This window comes from Ursus arctos, unplaced genomic scaffold (assembly GCF_023065955.2).
Source record: "Ursus arctos isolate Adak ecotype North America unplaced genomic scaffold, UrsArc2.0 scaffold_24, whole genome shotgun sequence".
NCBI classification, from domain to species: domain Eukaryota; kingdom Metazoa; phylum Chordata; class Mammalia; order Carnivora; family Ursidae; genus Ursus; species Ursus arctos.
In genome coordinates this window covers 20,907,820-20,935,652 of record NW_026622919.1, presented here as the reverse complement: position 1 = coordinate 20,935,652, position 27,833 = coordinate 20,907,820, and the positions used below count along the sequence as shown (strand labels likewise).

The following is a 27,833-nucleotide window of genomic DNA, read 5'->3' as shown; positions in this document are numbered from 1 at the left end:
ATAAGATGTGAGGAAGGGATTGGACTTACCTAACATTTCTTTCTAAATGATTGGCCAGTTGCCCTAATGTCATTTACTGAGATCATCAAGTAGTTGTCCTGATTATCAAAAGTTGTTAAAGGGATCATTAAAAAAACAAAACAAAACAAAACAACAACCACGCATATTTGAAACTACTTGTTCATGGAGGGCCAAGGCCTTCTTAGTGTGAAGGAGAACTTTGTACCAATGTATAAAAACCCAGGGAAAAACCTGATTGGCCTTAATTAGGTCATGATGCCTATCTCTTAGACCTATTACTATGGCCAGGGGCTAGTAGGTAGGTACATCAGCAAATGATCAGAATAGTTGTCAAAGGGAAGTACAGACGGATGTATTTTAGAGTAAGGAAAAGGGTATACTGCAAGGGAAAAAAAGGGCAATCAATGGGTTACAATGTTTAGAACATTTTATTGAAGTAAAAAATTGTTGGAATTAAGTGAAATAGAAAAACATAATAAATATTTACAAAAACATTGAAAACAACACTCATGTCACACACATGTAAAAATGCAGAAATGTCTTAAAAAGTTTGTAAGTTGAAAATACGGAGATTTCTCAGAATCGATATAACCGCTCAGTGCTGAGTATGGATGGCATTGATATAAGATCTTTGAGTGAATGCTGTCCCCCACTTTCTTGCAATCCAATGCTCCCTAGAAATTTGCTCTTTGGGAGATTCAAACTTGGAGATAGCCCGAGGGGACAAATCAAGAATTGAGACAGTCACAACACTAATTTTCTTCACCCTATTGACTGTGTTGAGGTTATACGAACACAGCCAGGCTGTTTTTCTTCAGCCCCTGCTAATATTCAAAAGGATATGAAGAATATGAGCAAGTTCTCATTACTTGAGCAAAAATTCAGCACATAAAAGGCTGAGTGGGGAGTAGTTGTACTAGAACGATAAAATTCTATCTGATGGAAAATTACCTATAAAACTAAGGTAAAACAGAATTAATCATGCTCTATCTCATATTTACTGAAAGCAGGAAAGGAGGCAGAGTAGACACTTTTATAATAATTTTAGCTTAATGAGTGGTCAATATATTATGCTGAACTGACCACACGACTGTCTCCAGAGTCCAGAAGAATTTAAAATCAGATTCTAAAGACAAAAGAGAAGACATTCCGAACATAGACAAAGCAGAGAAGAAAACAATGCCCACGAGGTGGTCACTACTTAGACAGTATTATAAAACGGTAATAGATCCTTGGGCTCTACACACTTCACTTCGGTGGTTCTGGATTAAAACTACCTCCCCAAACAAAATTCAGAGGGGAGGAAATTAAGGGACTCAGGTAACTCTAAAACCAGTCTTGGGCTCAATAAGACCATTACTTAAAATAATCACATTTTAGAACAGATCATCTTCATCTGATTCTTCGAGGTACTTTATAGGTTTCTTTGCCCGTCCAGATTTGGCCCGAGGAGCCACAGCTGAGTCTAAGTCCAGATGGAAGTCCTCACTCTCCCCCTTGGATTTCTACAAGAGGAAGTCCAAGTAATTTGCACAATGTTAGTCTGACAGCAACATTTCACTGTAAAAAATACATTAACAGACTACAATTCAAGGAGTTTCCCTCCTCCTAATAAGCAGTAAGAAACAGATCTAGGGCAACTCATTGACTAAGTGGCATATTTTTAAATGTAGCTTTGTTACAACTACTAAAAGCTAAAAGGATTATGAGATTTATGTTTCTTTATTTATTTGAGAGAGAGAGAGAGAGTGAGAGAGCATGAGTGGGGGGAGGGGCAGAGGGGGAGGGAGAGGGAGAAGCAGGCTCCCCACTGAGCAGGGAGCCTGATGCAGGGCTCGATCCCAGGACCCTGAGATCAGGACCTGACCTGAAGGCAGACACTTAACCATCTGAGCCACCCAGGGGTCCCTACACTTATTTTCTTAAAAATGTGTCAGATTATTAAGAGCAAATCTTGGTTATGTATTTTAAAACACCTACACCAAAAGGACTGTCTAGGATAAATACTCACCTTGTTTGTGACTGTTTTAGAAATCATTTTCTCAAAATTAGAGTCAGAATCATCAGAAGTGGATGGCTTCCTTTTGCGGCGAGTTTTGGTTTTGGGGGGATCAGGCTTTTGAGGCACATCAGAATTCAAGCCTGGATCCTTTCTGCTTCCTTTTGGTGCCGCCCTTTTTTTGGCACCTGTAGTGGAGGTGGAAGACTGACCTGCAAGTCAACACAGGCATTCGTCACGTGTCTACTCTTACATGAATTGTTCTCACTGTGAACTTTCTTTAGCAAGCTGTTGATTGCTTACATTTAATATAGGAAAAAATCTAACAGAGCTGAAAATACATTAGAGAATCAAAGTATTCTTTTTTTTTTTTGTCCATATGAGAGTATTTTTTATTGTTTTATAAGCCAATATTCATTTAGATACATATTTTTTACATTTACATTACTATCTGAAACTCCAAATTTTAAACTTGAATTAATTTTCTTCTGCCTGAAGAACATGCTTAGAGAATCAAAGTATTCTTAAGCATCTAATTTTTTTTATAGGTTTATGTTTTACATTAAACTTCTGCACTGTTTATAAAATCTGTCCCTGTCATAAAAATGAGCTAGATAATGCCTGGCACTTTGAGAAACATGCTGATTTTAAACCTTTTGAGCACCAATTTTGATTACAAAGATCTAAATATTTGCTTCCATTTGGAAAAGGTTTAATTCCAATATTAATAGTAACTTTTGGGAGTAAAATAATTGAAACTGACTGTGGCAGACAGCTACTTAATCTTAATATTAACCCATCTCAATGATTGAGGCTCACTTTTTGCTGCTATCTTCTTCACCGCCACCTTCTTTTTAGAAACAGGGTTTATAATTTCAGTTTCAGCTGAGAAATCAGCAGCAGGAGAACCTGGAGAAAGTGGCACACTGTCCTTGGCATCATCAGTGTCAAGGTCCATTACTTCAAATGGAAAGGAAAATAATACATATAAGCAACACATAAAAATCTGTTTCCTGCTCTGAATCCCCATTTAAACAACAAGTCTGTGATTCTTCTAGAACATTTAAAACATACTCTTATAACTTTGATCTAATTTCTGGATTCTTCATCAGCAGTTACTTTTTGTACCTCTAGCACCCAGCACAGTAAACAGCAAGCACGGGATGACTTTTAGTATATTAAGTGTAGAACCCCTTTCTGTGCAAAACTAACCCTAATGAACAACACCAATGTAATGCTAATAAAAACCCACGTTTATCTTCAAAGGAAGGACTTAGATAATGTAGTTAGATTCAAACTCAGCTGGACCTGAGTGTCTCAGGGAAGCAGACATCTCACTATTTTTACTTAAATACGTACCTGACGTGGCACTTTTCTGTGGCTTCAGTTCTTTAGTAGTATGTCTAGAATAAAAAAAAACAAAAAACATCCTGACAACCAATTCTAAATGTGTTAAGTAACAAAGAATATAGCATTGACTGCTGGCAACAATCATGATAAAATCCATATTAGAGAAGATACTTACTTTGGGGAAGCTTTGGTCTTAAGAGGACTAACATCTGATGGGACAAAATCCTTATCTTGAGTATTTTCATCAAAATCTGAGAAATCGTCATCTGAATCCAAATCCACCGTGAATTTGGTTTTTGCTATTAAAAAAACATACATAGACAAAGAATAAAAGAGGGTAACAGAAATATTTAATCCACAGATTGATATAACTTTATGAAGATTTAAGCTTTCGTTTAATCTCTTAAAAGATGCTTTTGTTTTTCCAAAAACTTAATAATTACTGCTCTAAGATATAACAGTTTCTGGGATTAATGCCACTCAGATCTTTCAGGACATCCAGCATTGTTCACTTTTTCTTACTTGCTGCTCTCCGTGGCTCTATCTCTCGTGGAGGGACATCAAAGTTACTTTCGTTACTGCTCATATCTGATTCTGAATCAGACCAGGGGTTTCTCTTCTTTCCTTTTTTGATTGGTTTAAATGGCAATGTAGCTTGCTTCTTTGTCTTGGTACCTAGAAGAGAGATAGGAATTAACCATCTTTACATATTCTTCGACTCACTTTTCTCTGTCTATCATCCATCCATCTTTCAAATATTTACTGAGCTCGGTGCTAGTATTGAGAATATGATGATGAACAGAAACGGACAAAGTCCCTCTTCCCGTGGAGTTTATAGCTTGGTCATTTAATCTCATAAATGAATTGTTGTCACCTCCACAATGTACATGTACCCACACTGATCTCACCTTTTTCTCAGTCCCTAGAATGGCTTTAATACTGCTTTAATTTCTGTTCTTGATAAACCTCTTGCAGGTAAAATGCCATGGTCTCCCACTTCTTGTGCCCTCTCATTATTTGAGAGTAATCAAACTCATGGGAACATGAAAGCTCAAAATACTCAACTGATTCATTGGTTTTATATGCTAAAAGATCTCTTGCTAGGTTTAAGGTTAAAGGTGTATTGCATTTGAAGGTCAATATATAATTTTGCACAGTATGGCATACTTTTATTATTTCTTAAGATTAATACTAAGATGTTTCCATTTGTTTCATTCATCTTTGCATTTCCCACAGAACACACACTATCTATTAAAAGTAGATACTCAAGGTTAGACTTATATAGATCGATCAATGGAATAGAGTTGAGAATCCATAAATAAACCCTAATATTTATGGCCAATTGATTTTTGACAAGGGTGAAGACAATTTAATAGGGAAAGAAGGTTTTCATTATGGTGCTGGGACAACCAGATATCCACATGCAGAAGAATGAAGTTGGACTCCTTCCTTATGCCACATAGAAAAATTAATTCAACATGGATCACAGACCTAAATGTAAGAGTTAAAACTAAAACTCTTAGAAGAGGGGCGCCTGGGTGGCTCAGTCATTAAGCGTCTGCCTTCGGCTCAGGGCGTGATCCCGGTGTTCTGGGATCGAGCCCCACATCGGGCTCCTCTGCTGGGAGCCTGCTTCTTCCTCTCCCACTCCCCCTGCTTGTGTTCCCTCTCTTGCTGGCTGTCTCTCTGTCAAATAAATAAATAAAATCTTAAAAAAAAAAAAACCCAACAAACTCTTAGAAGAAAACAAAGGGGTAAATCTTCATGACTTTGGAAAAAGATTAGACATGATACCAAAAGCACAAGCAACAAAAGGAAAAACAAAGATAAATTAGACTTCATCATAATTAAAAACTTGTGGTTCAAAGGACACTATAAGAAAATAAAGAGATAATCTATAAAATAGGAGAAAGTATTTGAGAATCATATTTCTGATAAGGGACGGGCATCTAGAATACATAAAGGAATCTGGGGCACCTGGGTGGCTCAGTTGGTTACACCTTCAACTCTTGATTTTGGCTCAGGTCATGATCTCAGGGTCATGAGCTCAAGCCCTGTGTGGGGCTCTGCGCTCAGGGTGGAGTCTGCTTCAGATTCTCTCTTTCCTTTTCTCTCTGTTCCTCCCCCACTCACGCACCTGTGCTCTCTCTCTAAATAAAATAAAAAAATTTTTTTAAAGATTTTATTTATTTATTTGACAGAGAAAGAGACAGCCAGAGAAAGAAGGAACACAAGCAGGGGGAGTGGGAGAGGAAGAAGCAGGCTCCCAGTGGAGGAGCCTGATGCGGGGCTCGATCCCAGAATGCCAGGATCACGCCCTGGGCCGAAGGCAGCCACTTAACGACTGAGCCACCCAGGTGCCCCAAAATAAAATAAAAATCTTTAAAAACATTAGAGGGGCGCCTGGGTGGCACAGCGGTTAAGCGTCTGCCTTCAGCTCAGGGCGTGATCCCGGCGTTATGGGATCGAGCCCCACATCAGGCTCCTCCACTATGAGTCTGCTTCTTCCTCTCCCACTCCCCCTGCTTGTGTTCCCTCTCTCGCTGGGTGTCTCTCTCTGTCGAATAAATAAATAAAATCTTAAAAAAAAAATAAAAATAAAAACATTAGAATACATAAAGAAATCTTACAACTAACTCAACAACAAAAGATAAATAGCCCAATTAAAAAATGGGCAAAAGGTCTGAATAGACATTTTCCCAAAGAAATATAAATGGCCAATAAGCACATGGGAAGATACTCAACATCATTAGCCAATAGGGAAATGCAAACCAAAACCACGAGAAACCACTTCATATCCACTAGGATGGCTAGAACAAAAAAAAGTGACAAGGAATGAACTGTGCTGGTGAGGATATGGAGAATTGGAACACTCATACACTGTTGGAGGAAATGTAAAATGGTACAGCTGCTCTGAAAAACAGTGTGGCAGTTCCTCAAAAGGTTAAACAGAAAAAAATCATATGACCCAGCACAATTCCACTCCTAGGTATCTACCCAAAAGAAATAAAAACATTAAGTCTGTATAAAAACGTGTAGACAAATATTCATAGCAGTGTTCACAACAGCCAAAAAGTGGAAACAAGCCAAATACCTATCAACTGATGAAGAAATAAATAAAATGTGATATATTCATACTATGAAAAACTATTTGGCAATAAAAAAGAATGAAGTATCGATACATGTCACTACATTGATGACCTTTGAAAACATTATGCTAAGTGAAAACTACCAGGGACAAAAGACCAGATATTATATGATTTCATTCAAATGAAATGTCCAGAATAAGTAACTTTAGAGATAGAAAGTAGGTTAATGGTTGCCTAGGGGGAGGGGAAATTGGTAGGAAATGGGGAGTGAACATTAACGGGTAGTGTTGCTTTTTGGTGCAAAAAATTGTTTTAAAACTGTTGAGTATACTAAAATGATTGAATGGTATACTTTATTTATTTTTAAAATATTTTATTAATTTGACAGAGAGGAAGAGAAAACGAGCAGGGGGAGCTGCAGAGAGAAGGGGAGAAGCAGGCTCCCCACTGAGCAGGGAACCCAACATGGGGCTTGATCTCAGAACCCAGGGATTATGACTTGAGTCAAAGGCAGATGCTTAATCGACTGAGCCACCCAGGTGCCCCTGAATGGAATACTTTAAATGGATGAATTTGGTATGTGAATATCTTAAGAAGTTAAAAAAAGTAGATACTCAATAAGGGTATAATCAAATGGTTAGTAGAATTCTTAATTCTATTTAATTTACTAAGTACTACTTATATCCCGGGCATGGTGTTCAACCTTAGGGATAATATAAACACGACGAAGATGTGCTCACTATTCTTAAGAAGCTTTATATATTAATATATATTAGAGCCTTATAGTTGGCTAGAAAGTGGAGTTTAATAAACTCAGTGTGTTTTCTTTAGATCCCAACTAAGGAATTCAAGTAGCCAAATTAACAAACTATTTCAAAATGATCTGTTCTAAAATAAATCATATCCAAGGACAGTATTAGGGAGGTTCAAGTAAACTTTAGACACAGCCTTCCATCATGTTACTCAGTAAGGACTTACTAAACATCTATGAGGAATGTACTAGGTAACAGACACAATTTAATCTCAACTCTGTACCATTCTACTTAAAATATTTTAATACCTGCTTCTCTTTTCTGTTTTTTCTCCAACCTTTGTTTCAGACCTTCTAGTTCGATACCGTCTTCTGGAGGGCTCCCTTCAGTGTTTTCATTCTAAAAGAGAATAAGACAAAGATGGTCAAGTTCTGCTAACTTATTATTTGGAATAATGTAAGGTCAAATATACAAATATATAACTGGTCGAAGAGTGATATTTTCCCTTAAATTTTGGTTAAGAGCTCTGAATAAAGCGGATGGGTATGATTTTTTCAAGATACTTAAACATTAAAAAAAAATCAGGCTCACAGGAAAACAAAGTTATGATTAGATATAGGATTAATTGCAAACTATGGGATAGAAATTTTATAATATCATTTGTTCAATTTAAAGCTAAAATAAGTTTTAAGTATTTATGTATAACTTTTCAAGAGTAGTACCTTAATTTTCTTTTTAATTTTCTTTTCCGCCTCTGCTTTCATCTCTATGGTCACTCGGGGGATGACTCTTTTCCCGCATGGAGAAGGCAAAACTTCAGCCATTTGTGTTTTTTTCCCTTTTGCTTTCCCCCCTTTCCCAGGAAGTCCTATTTGTTCTTCTTGTTTTTCCTTTGTTTCAACAGCCTACAAATGGGGTAGAAGAAAGCAAGTTTATAAGTCAACAAAGACACTACAAAATCGAGGCTACTTGCCACAACTAAGCATGCCATCAATTATAGTGAAGATATAATTAAGGCCCACTTTGACAAGTGTGGACACAGAAGATTGGGTTCTGCTCTTGATTCTACCATTTAAGCTTTCTGAAGATAAAAAGGGGAAACTGTGTTAGGTTAAAATATGTAGCTACATATACACATATTTGTAAATTCAAATAAGAAGGGAAAGGATGGAATTCCACTTGTACATCCATACCGAAGTGTAATAATACAGAACTGCATATTAGCATTTTAACTTAATTTATGAAATGCTTTTTCTTATCTTAAAATAATGTTGGAAAACAAAGCATATTAGTGAGATTTAGGTAAAAAGTATCTTCTGAAACTACTGATTAGCTAGCCCTGAAGGTAAACATTTTTGTCCTTGTAGGTTGACTGGGAGACTGGGTTGGTGTTTTTCCATATTTAATTTCTCTTCATCGTCTCAGTCCCAGTAAGTTAGAAATCTGCTCCTACCCTTTCCTCTTTGTCCAAAAACTTCTAGGTAGTATGCCTCTGGCCATGATTTACTTCATTCTAACAATCTGTTCTTTTTTGTGTTATCGTGGAATGTTTCCTTATGCCTCTTGTATTCTTTCTTTCTCTCTTTGTAAAAAATATATATATTTGTTTATTTATTAGAGAGAGTGAGAGCAGAGCAGGGGGAGCAGCAGAGGGAGAGGGAGAAGCAGACTCGCCAACTGAGCAGGGAGCCTGATGTGGGGCTTGATCCCTGGACCTGGAGACATTGACCTGAGCCGAAGGCAGACGCTCAACCAATTGAGCCACCCAGGCGCCCCCAACTGTGAAATTTCTTGACAAAGAGGTATCTTGCTAGAATGTACTATTTCATTAATAAAAACTCTAACATGGTCAGTTATAAACTACACACCTCCAGCTCTTCAATAAAAGCAGCCAAGTCTTCTTTCCACAAATCTGATGGACTCTTTCTCTTTAATGTTTCTAGCTCTTGCTCCTTCATAAGATAGTAAGAAAATTAGAGTTAATTTTGGGCATAAATAGCACACAATTTTCATGAAGCACAGTTTTTACTTTCACCATTGGAACAACTTAGCAATGTTACTCTCCACCAACAACTCACTTTTTCATTTCTCAGCTTGCACAGTTCATCTTTCTTCTCCTTGGTGAGATACCAAAGAGGCATATCAAGAAGGTAGTTGAAGGTTGGTCCAGAATCTCGTACAGAGTCACTCTTTTCAGCTTCATTTTCATTGTCACTCTCTTCATTCTCTTCTTCGTCTGGTGCCTAGTGGAGGAATTAAAATGTAGCTTTAACAGGAAATATGAAATAGAGACACTAGATTATACAGTCTTTAAGAACATAGAAAATGCTAACCAAGAAATTACCTTTTGCTGGGCTTCTTTCCAAGCCTTCACGGGATCTGAATCATATCCCCTCTGAATCAGAACTTTAATTAATTCTTTCTTAGGCTTATTTTCTATTAAAAAATGTAAACAGAAATAATGGTTTTGAGCAATAATTTAGAAAAGGAATAGGTTTTACCATATTAATTCAAAAGATTAAAATTAATAATTAAACTGTCCTTGTCTTGCATAAATCTGTACATCCTGGTTTAGAGAAAAGTGTTTTCCTAAACCACTGACAAATGTAAGTTGCCACAAGGGGGACAGTCAAATCACATTATGAAACTGTTGATCTAATTATAACTCTTAAAAGGACAGAAGACAATCAAACCTTTATTTCTGATAAGTCTCTACCTCAATTATACTCCCTTTTGAAAATTTTAACATTTGATTGGGCGAGATTTTAGTGCCACCAACCCAACCATTGATTTCTCCATGTTGTACCCATTCCTTTTTAGAGTACCTCTCTTCCAATGACTACTGCAGTCAATTTATTACACTTTGAGGGATATTAAGTTATTAGCTACAAGATATTTTGGAATGAATTTCTGAGCACCATTTTTTATCAATTAACTTTACACAGATTATATGTTTAGGCCCTCTACATTTTTATACTCAAGAAGACTGCATAGTCCCATTATTCCCTAAATTCCAGTCAACTAGACACAACCTTTACTTTCTGTTTTCTTTGAATTATGTTCATTATCACTCATTTTAGCTTTGTCTTAAGCAATAATTCTATGAAATTAAGGGGTGGTTATGCTAGTGTTATCAGTTTAAAAAATATTCACGGATTTGAACATGTAACTATTAAGTTAAACATTTTTGTGTACCACCAGAAAATTATTCTGTAATCACCAGGAACTCATGTTGCCATGTTTTGGGATTTGCTATTGTTGCCTGGCTTTCCTAGTTAGCCCTGGCCAGGGTTGAGCTATTTTTTTTTTTTTTTTTTAAACTTCCTTACAACCCAGCTTTTATCAGAACTATTTCTTTCCAGGTCACTTAAACCCTGACTTAATTGCTTCTAGAATGTCTTAAAAAAAAAAAAAAATTCTGAGACATGACTCTCAGTCTTCGGTACACAATTTAGTTGTAATATAAGCTATTTATAATCTTCCTTCTGGCCTTTTTCTCCCCTCAGACTTACCATCTCTTCTCTTGATCACTTTACACAGGTACCTTTCTATCTCTCTATTCTCCAAATGTCAACTAAATCATGATTTCTCAAGATGTAATCTAAGAAAAGCTATCGGAACTAAATGATTTTGCCCTCCCTCCCCACCATTACTCTCCCCCATAATGCTTAAAATTTGGCATAATTGTAGTTGTAGTACAGACAGTTATTAACCCAAAAACTTACCAATGATTATTTTGCCATCTATTTTCTCTAAGATAAAGCGAGCCTGGTTGTTCAGTTTAGCAGATTCAGCACCAAGCATTCCTAGAAGCCATTCTTTTCTTAATCCATAATATTTAAGCCTGAGTTCAAAGAAGTCTCTTAGAATATCCAACACTGTGTCATATTTCTTTAAACATCCTACATGGTCAAAAAGCACCTAGAAAAGAAAAACAAGATTAGAGTCAAGAACAGATAAATTGGCTAAACTTTAATGGTTTTAGAGAAATGACTTTATTCTTCAAAAATATAAAAGTATTCTAGGATATCCTTTTAAAATCGATATTAATTGAAACATGGGTGCCTCTTTTAAAATAAGACATACCATAGAGTTGCATGTGAGGCTAGTTTGGAGTTTGAAGACTTTGTGTAGTCCCACTCTCTCTGCCTCTGCTAGTTTCTCTTCAGTCATTTTCACAACAAACTTCACAGTGGTGTCTGTATGGTATTCCCTATAATCTGTTATGAGAGGTGGTGTCTTCTCAGTTCCGTTCAACATGGGCTCTAGAACCTGTTCTTTATATGTCTAAAGAAAGATATAATCCTTTTGTAAGTGTCTAGAATACAGGCTTAGGAGTATTCAACAAGTAGTAGTACACAAAAATCAAAGGAGAAATCCACAATTACTTACCTGGGTCCATGTTCTGATAGGAAGCTCTGAGATTTCAATGGTTGTGGAATTAAGAATAGCCACTTCACCACTTATCACATATTGATTTGGAGCCAGCTCTTCAATAGTACCCCTGAAGTTCTTGTAACTTGGAAGCTAAATTGGTATTTTAAAGAAGAATAGGTTTTTTTTTTTTAAAGATTTTATTTATTCATTTGAGAGAGAGAGAGAGACAGCCAGCGAGAGAGGGGACACAAGCAGGGGGAGTGGGAGAGGAAGAAGCAGGCTCCCAGTGGAGGAGCCTGATGTGGGGCTCGACCCCAGAAAGCCGGGATCAGGCCCTGAGCTGAAGGCAGACGCTTAACGACTGAGCCACCTAGGCGCCCCTAAAGAAGGTTTTCTAAATGTGACACTAAAAACAGAAATCCCAACAGCATTAAACAATAAATCTAATGAACATTAAAGTATGAAATAAATTTTATGTGCCTTCTTTATATAGTCTACTGAATTGAAACCAGAGGAAAAGGAAGGATCCTGATATACACAGAATAGTTACCATTGGCAAAGGTTCTTCTCCATCCATCAAACGCCTGATATTATTTACAACTTCACGAATATCAAAGTTGGGGATTTTGCAGGACCACCCAGTACCGATTCCTTCAGCACCATTTATCAGCACCATGGGTACAATAGGAATGTACCATTCAGGTTCAACACGTTGATTGTCATCATATAAAAACTTTAATGTGTGATCATCTTTTGGTGGAAATAACAACCGAGCCAAAGGGCTAAAGAAAACAATCAAAGAATGTTATTTTACAAAAATACTGACTTTGATACTTAATTTGTGAAAAGGACATGTTATCTTTTATCTATGCATGAAAATTACTTTGCCTTTACTTGCTGACTAATGATCATTTAACACTCTTTATTGAGTACTTTGTATGTGTCGGGTACTGCAGACATAAAGTCCCCAAGGAGCTCACATTCTACTACAGGGAGACAGGCAATGCACGTACATCTTGTCAGATGGTGGGATAAATGCTAAGTAAAAAAAAAAAAAGCTAAGAAAAAGTAGGTAAAAGTGATGGAATGATTGAAGGTGCTAACGAATGGTAACACTTTCTGAAAGGATAACATTAGAGCAGAGAAGAAATTGAGAGAATAAGCCATCATGAGGTTATCTGGAGAAAGAGTGTTGTACGCAGAGGGCCCAGTAAGTAAAAATCCCTGAAGAGAGAGTGTGCTTGGCATGTTTGAATATAGGCAGAGGCCAGATGTGTTTGGAACAGACAGTATGAGATGGAGTCAAAAGATATGGGGAGTGGGGACATAGATCATGTAGGTCCTTTAGATTTTACTCTAAATGAAAAAGTTGGAAGGTTCTGAACCAGAGTGATCTATTTAAAAAAAATCAGTTGGCTGTCATAAGAAAGAAGGATGGTAGACTGTATTATAGCACTTTAGATGAATGGGGTGCCTTAGTAAATACTGAGAGGGTAGTCAGGTATAAGAGATTCAGTTGTTGGAGCTGTTGAGACTAGATGGATGGGTTATCATCCATGGATAGGAAGAAGTGAGTATAGCTAGTGGAAAGAGAGCTAATGAAGGAGCTTAAGGGGCAGGTCAGTAGTTAGAGGCTGGGAAGATGAGAAGGACCTAGCAAAGAAGACAAATAAGGAAGAAAGACAACGGTCTGGTATCTTGGAGGCCAAATAAAGAAGAGTTTCAAGGAGGATGAAGTGATTAACTAGCTAACGCTGCTGAAAGGTTGAATAAGGGGACAGTGGAAAATTGACTATTCATAATATACTTCCCATAGACTCATAAAGAGTAAAATTTCAACTGTGGTATTTAGGAAGAATTAAGTTCTTCTTTACTCTGACCCCAAGTCTACAGCAGGGTTTCGCAACCTGGGCATTATTGACATTTTGGGTCAGATAATTCCTTGTTATGGAGGTGTTTAGTGGTAGCTCTGGCTGCTGCCCACCTGACATAGCACAGCTCCCCTAGTCATGACAATCAAAAATGTCTCTAGACATTACTACACCTCCTGGGAGATGGGATGGTGGTGCAAAATCTACCCTGGCTGAGAACCACTGCTCTGTACGATGAAAGTGAAGAAAATATAAGAAATGGAAGTAAAAACATTTAGTTTGGCAAGGAAACAATACTTCTAAGAAATTCAAAGGCACGGCTATCAAACTGAAATAGAATTTAGACTTTCTGCTCATTGTAAAGAGTAGTGTAATTGAACTTAAGTCAGCTAGTTTTAAAACAATTAATACTCTAAGCATCTACATCAAAAGTACATTTTCTGATTAATTGAATTTTTATATTTTTGGTCAACTAAATGTCACATTATTTCAAAATTGGAAATGGCAGTTCACTAGAAACTGAAGGCATACTCACCTGAGCATTGTGAAGATATATCGAGGACTAGCAGAATCCTTGCCACCATGCAGCCTAGTACCAAACTGACCAATGGGCTGCAAGAGGTTCAGATTATTGCTACCCACAAAATTCTGAGCCAAATTGATAATGGTCATCATTAGTGACATCTGGGGGTGGAAAAAGATTTGTTAATCTGTAGGCTTCTAATAATATTCCATTATTATGACTAAGCCTCACTATAATCCTGTAAGGTTTTATGAGGTATAGATGTTTATTGACTCTTCCCAGATAATTACATGGTCTATGCATCTAAACTCAAGACTTCTGGCTCCAAATTCAGGGGTCTTGCCTTCCAATAATTTCTGTTAAATCCTATTCAACCTTGAAGGCATAGCTCTTCTCTTCACCCTCAGCAGAATGAAATATTTCCTCTTTTGTGTTACAACACTTTGTTCATTTCTATTCTAGCATGTATCACTTTATTCTGTAGTTGTGTGTGTGTGTGTGTGTACGTGTGCGTGTGTGTGGGGTGGATGATTAAACTGTGATTATACCTTCAAGTAAGGAACATATGTGATTTTTTTATATACCTGGTTCATGGTAAGCTTTCAACAAATGTTTGTTGGGAGAACGTTTACTGAATGCCCACTATGTTTTTTTTTTTTAAGATTTTATTTATTTATTTGCCAGAGACAGAGAGGGAGAGCACAAGCAGGGACAGCGGCAGGCAGAGGGAGAAGCAGGCTCCCTGCTGAGTAAAAAGCCTGATGTGGGACGATCCTAGGACCCTGGGATCATGACCTGAGCAGAAGGCCGACCTTAACCGACTGAGTCACCCAGGCGTCCCTGAATGCCCACTATGTTTTGATTGAAAGCAATAAGTGAGATAATCATTACATTTAAAGTTCTAGAAACCTATAGGCAACCTAGTTCTTTAAAATATAATGAATGCAAAAAAGCAATTTAATCACAAAATAAAAAAGGAATATATGTTTGTATAAAACCAAACAATTCAGAAATATAAAAAAATTAGAAAGTTGTCCTTTTTAATTCACAGGATAACCAAAGTTAACAACCTGGAGCACACCCTTCTAGGTATTTTGCTTTAAGTACTGTTCTGGCTCTTTTTCTCCTCACTGACAATGGACTATGGATATTCTCAATGTCAGTACACACAGATTTACTTCAGTTATATAATTGATTTCAGGCATAGATGTGTCACAATCTACAACAATTTTTCAATTGATGGACATTTTCAGTGACTAAATTTTAGCATCACAAAGGTATATTAAACACATCTTTGAACATAGATCCTTACAGATTTATGAGTCTCCTTACCAGAATATAATTTTTAGAAATAGATTTGTTAGGTCAAAGGGTAAGCACATTTATAGTTTGACAGATTGCACCAAATCGTCCTCTACTATGGATGAACCAGTGTTCATCTCACCAAGCACTCTCACTAAATGTTTGGAAAATGATTTGCAGGTATTATTGCTATAGTGCTTTCTGGAAACATTTATGGACTGTGTGTTTACCTCACCATGATGATAAGAGGACATCTCAGCCACTGACCCAGCTAACTGGGCAACCTTCACCTCTCGCTTGTCATTCCGTTTGAAACAGGTAAACAAAACCTTTCTTTGACCTGGTTTCAAACCTTCAAAATGAAAGAGGTACAATTATTAGTATCCTCAATTTAACCATTTCTGGACATTGATTTCTATGTATGATAAAAACAGGTTAACATCTTGGAACTCACCATCCACCATAGATGGGATAGATCTCTCGTTATCAGAATTTGAGAACAGGATAAGTTCCTTATTTATGAAGTCATTATATGTCAGGTATGTGGTAGTTTGCCCATACAAGTAATCCTAAGGGACCAAAGAGGGTTATTACATGATCTAGTTTAAAAAAAATCATTGATTTTAACAATGCTTAACACCAAAAATAAAACAAAGACATCTTCAGCATATCAATTCTATGATAATTATTAAGTCCCTCAAATATACCAAATTATGTAGAAGTACTTTACAGGTTTTAAAGATAAAGCAAATTTAATTGCTGCACAATTAGGAAAAACTGCATTGCCTTTAAAATTTTTCAGGCCCCATACATTTATGCAGCAGTCTAAATAAGCACATTTATATAGTTATCTATTATTAATTTTTTTACTGAAGCAATTAGTCATTGTGTTGTAGGATATATAAGATTTTTTTTTTTGGATTGAGAGAGTGAGTGAGCAAGCACATGAGTGGGGTGGGGAGAATCCCAAGCAGGCTCCCAGCACAGAGCTCCATGTGGGGCTTGATTTCACGACCCTGAGATCACAACCTGAGCCAAAATCAAGAGTTGGACATGCCCGACCAACTGAGCCACCCAGGTGCCCACATATATATAAGATTTTTACCTCAGGAAGGCCAAGTAACTTCCGTTGCCTTCTATCCTCCATGAAATGAGTTAGCCATTCCTTTCGATCATCTATCTGTTTCTTGCTAAAGGCCTACACATTAGAGATAAACAAGATGTCACTGGTATGAACAATATCCCGAAATCTCTTATATAAAAACTAAACAATCAATAAACTCAGTTTCCTAAAACATATGGTCCCTTTCTCTAGGATATGCTTACTAAAAACATTCTATTATATAAAAATTTATATGTTTCAATCGACTAGCTAAAGCAGTGATTTACAAAACTAGAATGTATGTATGAAAGAGAACTCAAACTGACCAGGCTGATGGCAGCATCATCTTCAGGACCAGAATATTTGAATTGAATACGATGTCTTTTCATATCTGCAAAGTATTCTTTAGCTTCTTTTGATGTGCTGGTGCCCAAACCTACACAACCAAGAATATCAAGTTACTCCATATAATCTTGTACAATTATATATAACAAAATGAGAAGTTCTATATGGGTTTCCTTACAAACCTTTGTAGTACTTGACTTTCCATTTTTTATGATTTGGAGTAGAACTCTTCCATTCTTCAAATTCAGGAAGGCTATAGAATGCCATTTCTTGTTTGTTTTTAGACACCTGTGGTAAAGAACATTGCTGTCGTATTACACACTGCTGAGTCCCCTGTATACCGTACATCACTGGGGTTATATGCTATATAAGCATTGAGTAGGGGCCTTAAAATATCCATTATGGTAATTTAGAAGTTAATATACCTTTACAATGGGAGTGATAAACTCTTCCAGAAAACGATGCCGTAGAAGAGAGGGCCAGTTGTGATGGATAAAATTAATCAGCAGGCCTTTGATATGGGAACCATCTTGGTCCTAGAAATATTTGGAAAGCCAAAACACAAAAGAATTATTTTGAAACTAAAAAGATGATTAACCCACTGGTAATTTCTCTAAAAAAAAAATTTTTTTTTTAAAGATTTTATTTATTTATTTGACAGAGACAGCCAGCAAGAGAGGGAACACAAGCAGGGGGAGTGGGAGAGGAAGAAGCAGGCTCCTAGCAGAAGAGCCTGATGTGGGGCTCGATCCCAGAACGCTGGGATCATGCCCTGAGCCAAAGGCAGAAGCTTAATGACTGTGCCACCCAGGCGCCCCTCTAAAATTTTTCTACGGGGATTAAAAAAAAAAAAAGAAAAATCCACTCACTTAACCTGTATATGTAACACACATGTGATGAATAAATCTCCAAGTTAAGCAATTTCCTTCCATAGCAGGAAAGCAATGCAACAATTAAGACATGTTTAATTTAGTGTATAACAATCTAAAATATCTGGAGGCAAATCTGACCTGATCTGTCATAATCATTATCTTTCCATAACGAAGAGTCTTCAATGAATCTTCATCTTCATAGTTTTTCTTGTACTGAAGACCCACAATCTTGATGATATTGTTAATTTCGGCATTTTCCATGATCTGAAATGGACATATACAAAAAAAGGTAATGTTCTGTTTATAAATTTGAAAAGAAATAGGACAGTGTATGTTGTTTGGGTTTTCTGGAGCTCCAGTATTTTCAGTTATTATTAGCCTATACTTTAGTCAGAAAGATCTGTTAAGATATGCTACAATGTACCCAATTTCTTAAAATAATAATAAACTATCTAAAATATATTTCAAAATGCTCAGTGAGGGAATGAAATACAAGCATGAAGTCCTGCATTGTAAAACTGGATTTAGATTCTAAAGATAGTTTTACCTGTTTATGAGAAGCTTCTCGAACATTGAGTATTTTTCCTCTAAGTGGGAAAACACCGTATTTGTCTCTCCCAACCACACCAAGGCCTGAAACAGCCAAAGTTTTAGCTGAGTCTCCTTCAGTCAGGATGAGTGTACACTCATTGGAGTTTCGACCCCCTAAAATAAAAATACACAAATTAATATTGGCACATTTAGTTCAACCTCAAATATACTAACTTAGAGGTGCTATCAACAGTTTTGTGATAAAACACTAATAATTAGATATTAGAACTAATGTTCATAGTAAAAAAAAAAAAGTCCTAGTTTTTTAGACTATTTTTTTAAGAAGATTTTGTTTTTAAGTAATCTCCATACCCGACATGGGGCCTGAACTTACAACCCTGAGACCAAGAGTTGCAAGTTCCAACAACTAAGCCAGCCAGGCGCCTCTTATGCTCATTTCTTGTACATTTATACTGTGGCTGAACATTCATTTGGTCATATTATGTTAAAAATATTATTGGTGGGGGGCGCCTGGGTGGCTCAGTCGTTAAGCGTCTGCCTTCAGCTCAGGGCATGATCCCAGAGTTCTGGGATCGGCCCCACATCGGGCTCTTCTGCTGGGAGCCTGCTTCTTCCTCTTCCACTCCCCCTGCTTGTGTTCCCTCTCTCGCTGGCTGTCTTTCTCTCTGTGAAATAAATAAATAAAATCTTAAAAAAAGAAAAAATTTATCGGTGGGTACCGGGGTAGCTCAGTTGGTTAAGTCTCAGGTCATGGCCAGGGTCCTGGGACCGAGTCCCTCATTGGGCTCCCTGTTCAGGGAGAGTCTGCTTCTCCCTCTGCCCTTCCCCCCTGCTTATGATCACTCTCTCTCAAATAAATAAATAAAATCTTAAAAAAAAATTTGTTAGTGACAGGGTTTAGAACACATTACCCCAAAATAGGGTACTTGGCATACTGAATATTTTAAGCTGAAGGAGTTTGAGAAAATGCTAGAAGCAAGTTCTCTCTGAGCTTACCCCTCAACCTTCTACCTTGAAGCAGGTCACGAGACCCTCATGTGAATAGTGTCCTCCATACACCACAGAGGAAGGGAACATTCTTATCTTCCAGAGTGACACTGAAAAGTATGTGAATGAACAGGTCTCATTGAGCTTCCTCCAGTTTACTATACTTAGTTCATACTCTGCCCTTATCATATCTTTCCACTCTTCCTCAAACGTAAAACACTCAGGTTCTTTGGGTCTTCATTTCCCTATGAAAGCTCCTGTGTCAAGTAAAATTTGTATTACATAAATTTGTGTGTTTTTCATCAGTTAACCTGTCTTTGTCAGTTTAATTTTCAGACCCAGACAGGAACTAAGAGGGTTGAGGAAAACTTTTTCCTCCCCTACATTAGGTAATAGATCATTATATATTCTTTTTTTTTTTTTAAGACCTTATTTATTTATTTGACAGAGAGAGAGAGTGAGAGAGAGCGAGTGAGCACAAGCAGGGGGAGTGGTAGGCAGAAGGAGAGGGAGAAGCAGGCTCACCGAGCAGAGAGCCCGATGCGGGGCTCGATCCCAGGACCCTGGGATCATGACCTGAGGGAAGGCAGACGCTTAATGACTGAGCCACCCAGGTGCACCCATATTCTATTCTATTCTATTCTATTCTATTCTATTCTATTCTTTTCTTTCTCTCTCTCTCTTTTCTTTTTTTTTTTTTTTTATAGGCTCCATACCCAGCACAGAGCCCAATGTGGGGCCTGAACTCAAGACCTGAGCCAAGATCATGAGTCAGACTTTTAACCGACTGAGCCACCCAGGCACCCCAGATCACTACAAATTCTTATTTTATACTCTTTTTTTTTTTTTTTTAAGATTTTATTTATTTATTCGACAGAGATAGAGACAGCCAGCGAGAGAGAGAACACAAGCAGGGGGAGTGGGAGAGGAAGAAGCAGGCTCATAGCGGAAGAGCCTGATGTGGGGCTCGATCCCTTAACACCGGGATCACGCCCTGAGCCGAAGGCAGACGCTTAACCGCTGTGCCACCCAGGTGCCCCTTATTTTATACTCTTAATACTCATCTCAACGTTAATGTAACAGCGAAAAATTAGAAATGATCTAAATGTTCAATAACAGGGAATTGGTTGATTTTTAACCATGTAAAAATATTCTGTTGAATATTACATGTCGAGGGGAAAGTATCCAAGGTATGCTGTTAATGAATAAAACAAATAACCACCACCAGATTTAAAGTTTAGAAGCATTATTAAATGCGTACCTGCATCATTGGCATCATCGAGTTTGGGAATTCCCTTGATTCTGTTATGTTTTACAGCTGAACACTTTTTATTTAGTTGGACTTGGGCCTTAAACTTCACCCAGTTTAGTATGCTTTCCACAATACCACAGCCAATTGCCTGAAAATGAGAAGATTCATGTTAGGGAAGAAGAATGATCAGAAATCTAGAATACAAATGAGCGCCTATAAAAATAATTGAAAGTTTGAAAAGAGGTAAAAAAAAAAAAAAAGTAATTTTCAGACAGAAGATGACACGTGTTCCTGTCTTAGGTTATCATAACTGAGGAAATGGTTCCGTTGAGTTATTCATTCAGTAAATATTTACTAACTACATATTTACGTTGTGCTAGGCCTTAGACCCATGTTGGAGATTTAGTGATTAAAACAAATTGGTCACGGTCCTTGTCCTCCTGGACTTAAAGATAACAATAAGGAAGATGGAAATAAAATGAGAAATTGCAAGCATGAGGAGTGTTATGGATAAAACTGTGCTACATCTAATAACATACGTCCAGGGAGAAGGGTAGAAAGTAAAGACTTTCCTGAGGAAATGACACTGAAGATCTAAAGTAACTTGCCAAGTGAGAAGCATTTCAGGCAGGACTGAAGTTTAGACAACACAGGAAAAAGTGGTACTGAGATGAGGTTGTAGATGGCAGGGTCTTGTAGGCCACATTAAAGAATTTGGACTTAAAAACTTAAAAAAAATTTTTTAAAGACTTCTTTATTTGAGAGACAGACAGTAAGAGTGTGTGCAAGTAGGGGAGAAGGAGAGAATCCTAAACAGACTCCCCACTGAGCACGGAGCCCAACGTGCCATCTCCGTCTCACAACCCATGAGATCATGACCTAAGCCAAAAATCACAAGTCTGACGCTTAACCAACTGAGCCACGCAGGTGCCCCTGATTCATTTATTTTTTTCAAAGATTTTATTTTTAAATAATCTCTATACCCAACATGGGGCTCAAACTTACAACCCTGAGATCATGAGTCACATACTCCACCAACTGAGTCCAGGTGCCCCCGGACTTTTCCTAAGAGTGGAAGTGACCAAAAGACTTCAAAAGAGAATGAAGACAAAAACGTGTGCTTTAAGACAAAAAGACAATACTCAAGAGCATTGCAAAGAAAGGACTGAAATGTTATGAATATTAAGAATCATTATAGTAGGAGACCTGGGTGGTGCAGTCGTTAAGTGTCTGCCTTTGGCTCAGCGCGTGATCCCAGCGTTCTGGGATCAAGCCCCACATCAGGCTCCTCTGCTAGGAGCCTGCTTCTTCCTCTCCCACTCCCCCTGCTTGTGTTCCCTCTCTCACTGGCTGTTTCTGTCAAATAAATAAAAATAAAATCTTAAAAAAAAAAATCATTATAGTAATACAGAAAAGAGATGACAGTGAGAGGCTACTGAGGTATCCAAAAGATGAGTCTTACTGACTGGATTAGAGGAGGCAGGTGGGTAAAGAGAAGGCTCGCAGCTTTATTTATGCAACCTAGTGGTTGGTTGGGGCCTTTTACTATGACAGGAAATAGTTCTGTTTTTTGGGTGGGGGAAGCTCCTTGTGTAGAGGTGAGTATGGACAGAACTAATTCCGTTTTGGATGTGTCGAATGGAAGCCAACTTTAGGCAATGTTTGGTAAACAGTGAATTCAGAAGTGATCCAAACTGAATGGTGATAATGTAATGTAATGGGGAAGTAGAGGCATATGGATGGTAATTAAGGCTATAATTTTCACCAGTGATGTGAAAGCTATTTCTTATTTCCTTTTCAGAGGCAGAAGACATGTGGGAGGAGTCTTGGTTTTTGCAGAGCAGAGAAGTGCGATGGACAATAAAGCAAGGTGCTTCTATTTCTTATTTCCTTGTAAGTACTCATAACTTTTTTTTTTTAAAGATTTTATTTATTTATTTGAGAGAGAGAGTGAGGGAGAGAGAGAGAGACAGCAAGCATGAGCGGGAGAGGAGTGGAGGGAGAGGGAGAAGCAGACCACCCCCCCCCCAGCTGAGGGACAGACACCCATCCAACTGAACCATGCAGGTGCCCCAGTACTCACAGCTTTGATGAATTTTTCACTTAATTGGCATGTTGATCCAAAGCTCTTGACTTGTAAAGTCATGTTTTCTTTTGTCTGAGAGTCAAAGGTTGGGTTTTCAATTAAGGAATTCACAAAAATCCACATGTGATTTTTCACCTGCAGGAAAAGTTGATATTACATTGTTAAAAACTTACGATTTATAGTCTTTCTCTTCTTCCTTGACTTTAGAAAAAGGAAAGTGTGCTAAAATACCATACCTGATGTGCTTTTACTGCAACACCACCCTTGTTCTTCTTCTTCACAACATCAACAAGTTTAGTCACAATCTGATCAGCTACATAATCAACATGTCTGCCACCCTAATGTGGAAAAATACCAAAACTGTAAAGCTCAGGATCCTCAAAATTATAAAAATGATCAAATATTTTAAAAAATCTAATTTAGCTTTCCTTATGCCAGGGCAGCCAAATATTCAAGTTCATTTTATTTATTAAAAGCAATAACACTTCTATGTAAAGATAAATCATATAATACAAAAATAAAATTACCTTGGAAGTAGCGATGCTGTTGACGAAGCTAATTTGCTGAAAGCCTTTTTCACTCATTGTTAAACATACTTCCCACCTGGGGTTTACTTGTTCATGGATAATTTTCAGTGGATTGCCAGTTTCATCTACCTTATCCTTCAAATACATATCTACATAGCTACGGAATCCTTTTACCTATATAGGAATTAAAAGTTATGGTATTAGAAAAAAGTTATAAAAAGTATTCAGTGGGAGACCATGAGGATTTTTCAAAACTAATGAAATGATGCTCACTGATGGGCATAAGAGATGGTCACTAAAGAGCACAAAAGGATTCCTTTAGGAGGTTGTTTCAGAAAGACATTTCCTTTAATGCGTTTAAAAGAGCTAAGTAAAAAAATGTGGCATACTGTTTTCTTTTCAGGAACATATCTGAGAAGTGGTAAAAAAAAAAATTCGGAGGGGGGAAAAATCAATTTTGCCTCTGACATGATCATATAAAGTCCCTCATTGCCCTTAACACCCTGGAAAATGCTTACTGGCAGCTTATTTCCATTGAGAAAGACTTTGACATCTTTAGTGGATCCAGCAATATCATAAGCTCTTCTAACCATCAGTGCAACGATATCTTTATCTAGGCTTTGCATTTTAAACTTGGACAAGTCAGGCTGGAAAGTAATGCATGTATAATCTTCCCCATTAAAGGGCTTGAGTTCCATCTCACCAGCTCTCCCCATGTTATCCATCCATGTCTGTGGGAGTAAAAAATAGGAAGATAAAAAATTCAAGTCTTTTCAAAACAAACTAGAACTAAACACAAACTTTTAAGTCCTAAAAAATAACTTAATGTATATTCATGAAAAATTTTCCATGATTTAATAGCCTATAAATTATGTTAAATTAAACCAACCACTAATGCTGTTATAAACTGCTAAAGTACAATTTATAATTGAGGCACAAGATACTTATTTACTTGCCTGTTTGAACATTTTCTTGTATTCTCTACTGGCTGTTTCCACAGTAAATCTGGTACTGAATATGTTACACAATTTGGCCCCATAGCCATTTCGACCACCTGAGCAAATAAATGTAAAATACTTTGTTATCACTGGCAATGCTAATCAATTATAGAGATTTATTCCAATGTTTTTAACTTTTATGCCACAGTCATTTAAAAGATGTGTTTTTTTCAGTGACAAAGATGTTATTTTCCTCTATACTTTACCTGTTACTTTCTTTTCATCATCATCATAGTTACTAGAAGTTAGGAGCTGTCCAAAGATGAGAGCTGGGACATACATCTTCTCAACTTTGTGTTCAACAACAGGAATACCTTTCCCATTATTCCATATGCTAATTAAATTGTTCTCCCTAAGAAAAAAAGAATGAAACTTTTATTGTAAAACAGATGGTAAACTAGTGCTTGATATTTTTTATACTTAAATATCATGATTCTTAAAACATAGAAATTCGTGAGTCTCAATTTGACTGTTTTTCATACATATCTTCTGAAATTCAGCATGAACTACCTTTCCCACCATGCTTAGTTCCTGACACTCCTGAAACAGGAGCCAAGAGGAAAAAAAAATTAATCCTTTTCCAACACCTGGGCAGACACTGATAATGCTGAAAAAACATGAAATTTTAAAATGTTAGGATAAACAAAGGGAAATGATTTATGCCCAATGGAAAGGAAAAATTTGGAAACTATTATTTATACTGCTTTCTTTTTTTGTTTTTTTAAAGATTTACTTATTTATTTGAGAGCGAGCGAGCAAGCGTGTGCGCATGAGTGGGGGTGGGGGTGGGGCAGAGGGAGGAGAGAGAATCCCCAGGCAGACTCCTTGGAGGGTGGAGCCCTACTCCAGGATCAATCCCAGGACCCTGAGATCATGACCTGAGCTGAAATCGAGTCTGACACTTAACCGACTGAGCCACCCAGGTGCTCCTATTATACTGCTTTTCAGTGGATCACCTATTTGTACTGTCCTAGCTTCCTCAGCTTTCCCACCCAACAAAGCACATTGCAAAACAAATATGAAAGGGAAAAACATAACCAATTATAAACTTCCCTGCTCGCCAAAAAAATGCTAAAAATTTATTTGGACTTATTTCTCTTAGTTATTTTAAGTTAATTCTCATAAGATAGTACAGTTTCGTTATAACCAGACAAACACTATGGATCTTATTCCAAGTAGTACTTAGTATTATCTACAAAAAAGACTAAAACTAGCTCAACATTTTTTTTTAAAGATTTTATTTATTTGTCAGAGGGAGAGACAGCACAAGCAGGGGGCAGAGCAGAGGCAGAGGCAGAAGCATGCTCCCCACTGAGCAAGGAGGCCGATGCGGCACTCGATCCCAGGATCCTGGGATCATGAATTAGGCGGAAGGCAGACCCTTAACCGACTAAGCCACCCAGGCATCCCCACCATTTTTTAAAGACTACGATATCAAGCTCTTATTAGCATTCGAGTACATCATTAACACACTTCTCTCAAAGAACCTAAAGCATAGTTTATGCCATAACTGACCAGGCTAATAAAAAGGTGAAACAAGCTCCTTGAGTACCGACAAGGGGACACCCAGCATTTATAACCAGAAATGTTAGATCCAATTATTCTCTATCACCACCTGCTGGTTTACTATTTGAATAGCATCACGAGAAAGAGTAAAACCTCTAGACTCCAGAATGCTTAGACTTATTGGAGATGCTTACTGAAAAATTTAGGGATGAAGTGTCATAATTTATTTTGAATGTAATTTATTTTGTAATGACTCAAAAAATATAGATGGAGCAAATATGGCAAGGCATTGATAACTGTTGGATCTAAGTGATAGGTATTGTAGATTGTTCATTTTAGCATTCTGCTTTTCTGTGCTTTTACAGAATTTCATTTACTAAAAACTCCAACGTTAGTATAAATCAAAGTAAATGTAACTAACAGTAACAATGAGCTATAACAAACTAAAGACCATGCAAGAGACTTACGGGTCAATTGTGACTCTAATACAAGACATATTTGGGTCCCTTTGTTTGTTGTCTGCAGCATTGACTGAAAGAAAATACACATTTGTAAGAAATTAAAATATTTAAAAAAACATTAAGATATGGAAAGTAAAAAGTCATATTAACGAGGTGTTAATTTAACATTTATTCACAGTACTGTTTCTAGGAAAGAATTCAACTTGCTAGACTCCAGTAAACTGCCTCACCTTGCCAGCTATTGTTTGAAATGATAGGAGTTCTGGTTATAGAGAGTTTGCTAGAAATGATACTTATGAAGGATTCGACCAGTAGATATTTATGTGAAAGAATTTACTCACCTAGAATCTCATCAAAGATTTTGTACAACCCAGGGACAAAGGTGACTTCCCTATAGTTAATGCCAATATCTTCATCATAAACCCACATTTGCTAGAAATAAGGCAAAGAAATATAGTTACTTTTACTCTCTCTATATTTATTCTGTTTTATCATCATGATTACTGTAAAGTCTTTTGGATTAAATACTACAATATACATATGATAGCTTAGGCCAGTTCCTGTGACATTCAAAGTACATGGAATATATAGAAAATTAACCTGGAAAAGTATGCATTTTAACTACTTCATAACTTCATTTAATTACTTGGCTTTACCTGGGTCACTAGTTCCACAGAGCCAATGTAGGTGTCTGGGCGGAGCAAGATATGTTCCAGTTGGGTTTTCTTTTGATAGATTCTTTCAATAGACAGTCCTTTCTTAGCATCTGCATTTTTCTTTGTTTTGCTGATTTGCATATTTTCATTTACAGGCTAGCAATTTTGGAAAATTGTAGAAAAGGGATTTTTAATCGGAGGTTTATTAAAAACTGTAAACAAAATACCCACTGTAATGATTTATGCACTCTGACAAATCACAGTCTTTTATCAGGTATTTACATCGTTTTGTACAAACACGGCAATTTAAGTTAACTTCAGCCAAGTTCTCAGGTTGTCAGTCAGTTTGAATAAACATGTATTATCTCAGCAAGTGCATGTGACACGGAACTATTTTCCTTGAATGTTTTAGATGTCATCAATAAAATACACCCACTTCTTTCAGACATTCCACAAATATTTACTGAGTGCCTGCTATGTCCCAGGCACATAAGAGTCTAGTCAGCAGCAGTTTGGGGGCCCATCGAGTCAATCCTTTGGCCACCTTAACGTTTTGAACACAGGAAGGACATATTTTGAGCAACTCGGGCCTGCTGGCTCCTCACTGGGAACATCGTGCCATGCTCTGCACCTTCCATGGCCAGGGGCATTCAATCCCGTTTTCCAGAGAAGGGTAGGAAAATATCTGACTGTGCCGCTTAAAGTCACACGCGGGCCATTATAATACAGGCCAGTTGAATACTGCCTCTAGAAACAGTAAAACAGAACCCAACACCCCAAAAGCCAGCGTAGCCGATCATATTTCACTACTAGCACCATAAAGGGGGGGGGTATCCTCTTCACGATCACGCCGAGCCCAGGAGACCCGGGACCACGCGGAATACCGGCTCCCAGCCGGCGGCGATGGGACCACAGCCCAGGAGCCTAACCCTTCGCCGGCAGCCAGAGAGATGCCGGGCCGCGCTGTGGGTCCACGACCCGCCCCTTCCGCGAGCTGTACCTGCAGTGGTGACACCTCCATGGTGACCGTCGTGAAAGGGCTCGAGAACCCAGCAAGCGACTAAACCGGCGGGACTCTCGAGACCACCGCGGAGCAAGCCGCTTCTCCACAGACGCTCGTCGGTTAGAAAAGCTCCTGCAGGCGCAATTGAATCTTCCCGTAGCCCGCCCAAACCAGATAAGCCAATCTCTGACTCGCTCTCACC

General features: G+C 37.6%; 1 protein-coding gene across 1 annotated transcript; it reads right to left on the bottom strand.

Moving 5' to 3' along the window:
* Positions 1–427: 427 nt before the first annotated feature.
* TOP2A (DNA topoisomerase II alpha) lies at positions 428–27,833 on the bottom strand. Its single transcript, XM_044389256.3, has 35 exons — positions 27,629–27,833; positions 26,629–26,784; positions 26,314–26,404; positions 25,979–26,042; positions 24,212–24,357; positions 23,964–24,061; positions 23,526–23,738; positions 23,008–23,181; positions 22,717–22,818; positions 22,478–22,615; positions 20,404–20,542; positions 18,151–18,308; positions 17,742–17,867; positions 17,157–17,267; positions 16,914–17,019; positions 16,713–16,822; positions 16,390–16,482; positions 15,739–15,853; positions 15,515–15,636; positions 13,995–14,143; positions 12,139–12,370; positions 11,604–11,738; positions 11,298–11,498; positions 10,937–11,132; positions 9,556–9,647; positions 9,290–9,454; positions 9,080–9,163; positions 7,934–8,116; positions 7,520–7,610; positions 3,893–4,045; positions 3,546–3,669; positions 3,380–3,423; positions 2,840–2,980; positions 2,033–2,232; positions 428–1,526 (listed from the first exon to the last, which is right to left on the bottom strand). Exons 1-35 carry the CDS (start codon positions 27,647–27,649, stop codon positions 1,398–1,400), a joined length of 4,602 nt encoding a protein of 1,533 aa, XP_044245191.2. The 5' UTR covers positions 27,650–27,833; the 3' UTR covers positions 428–1,397.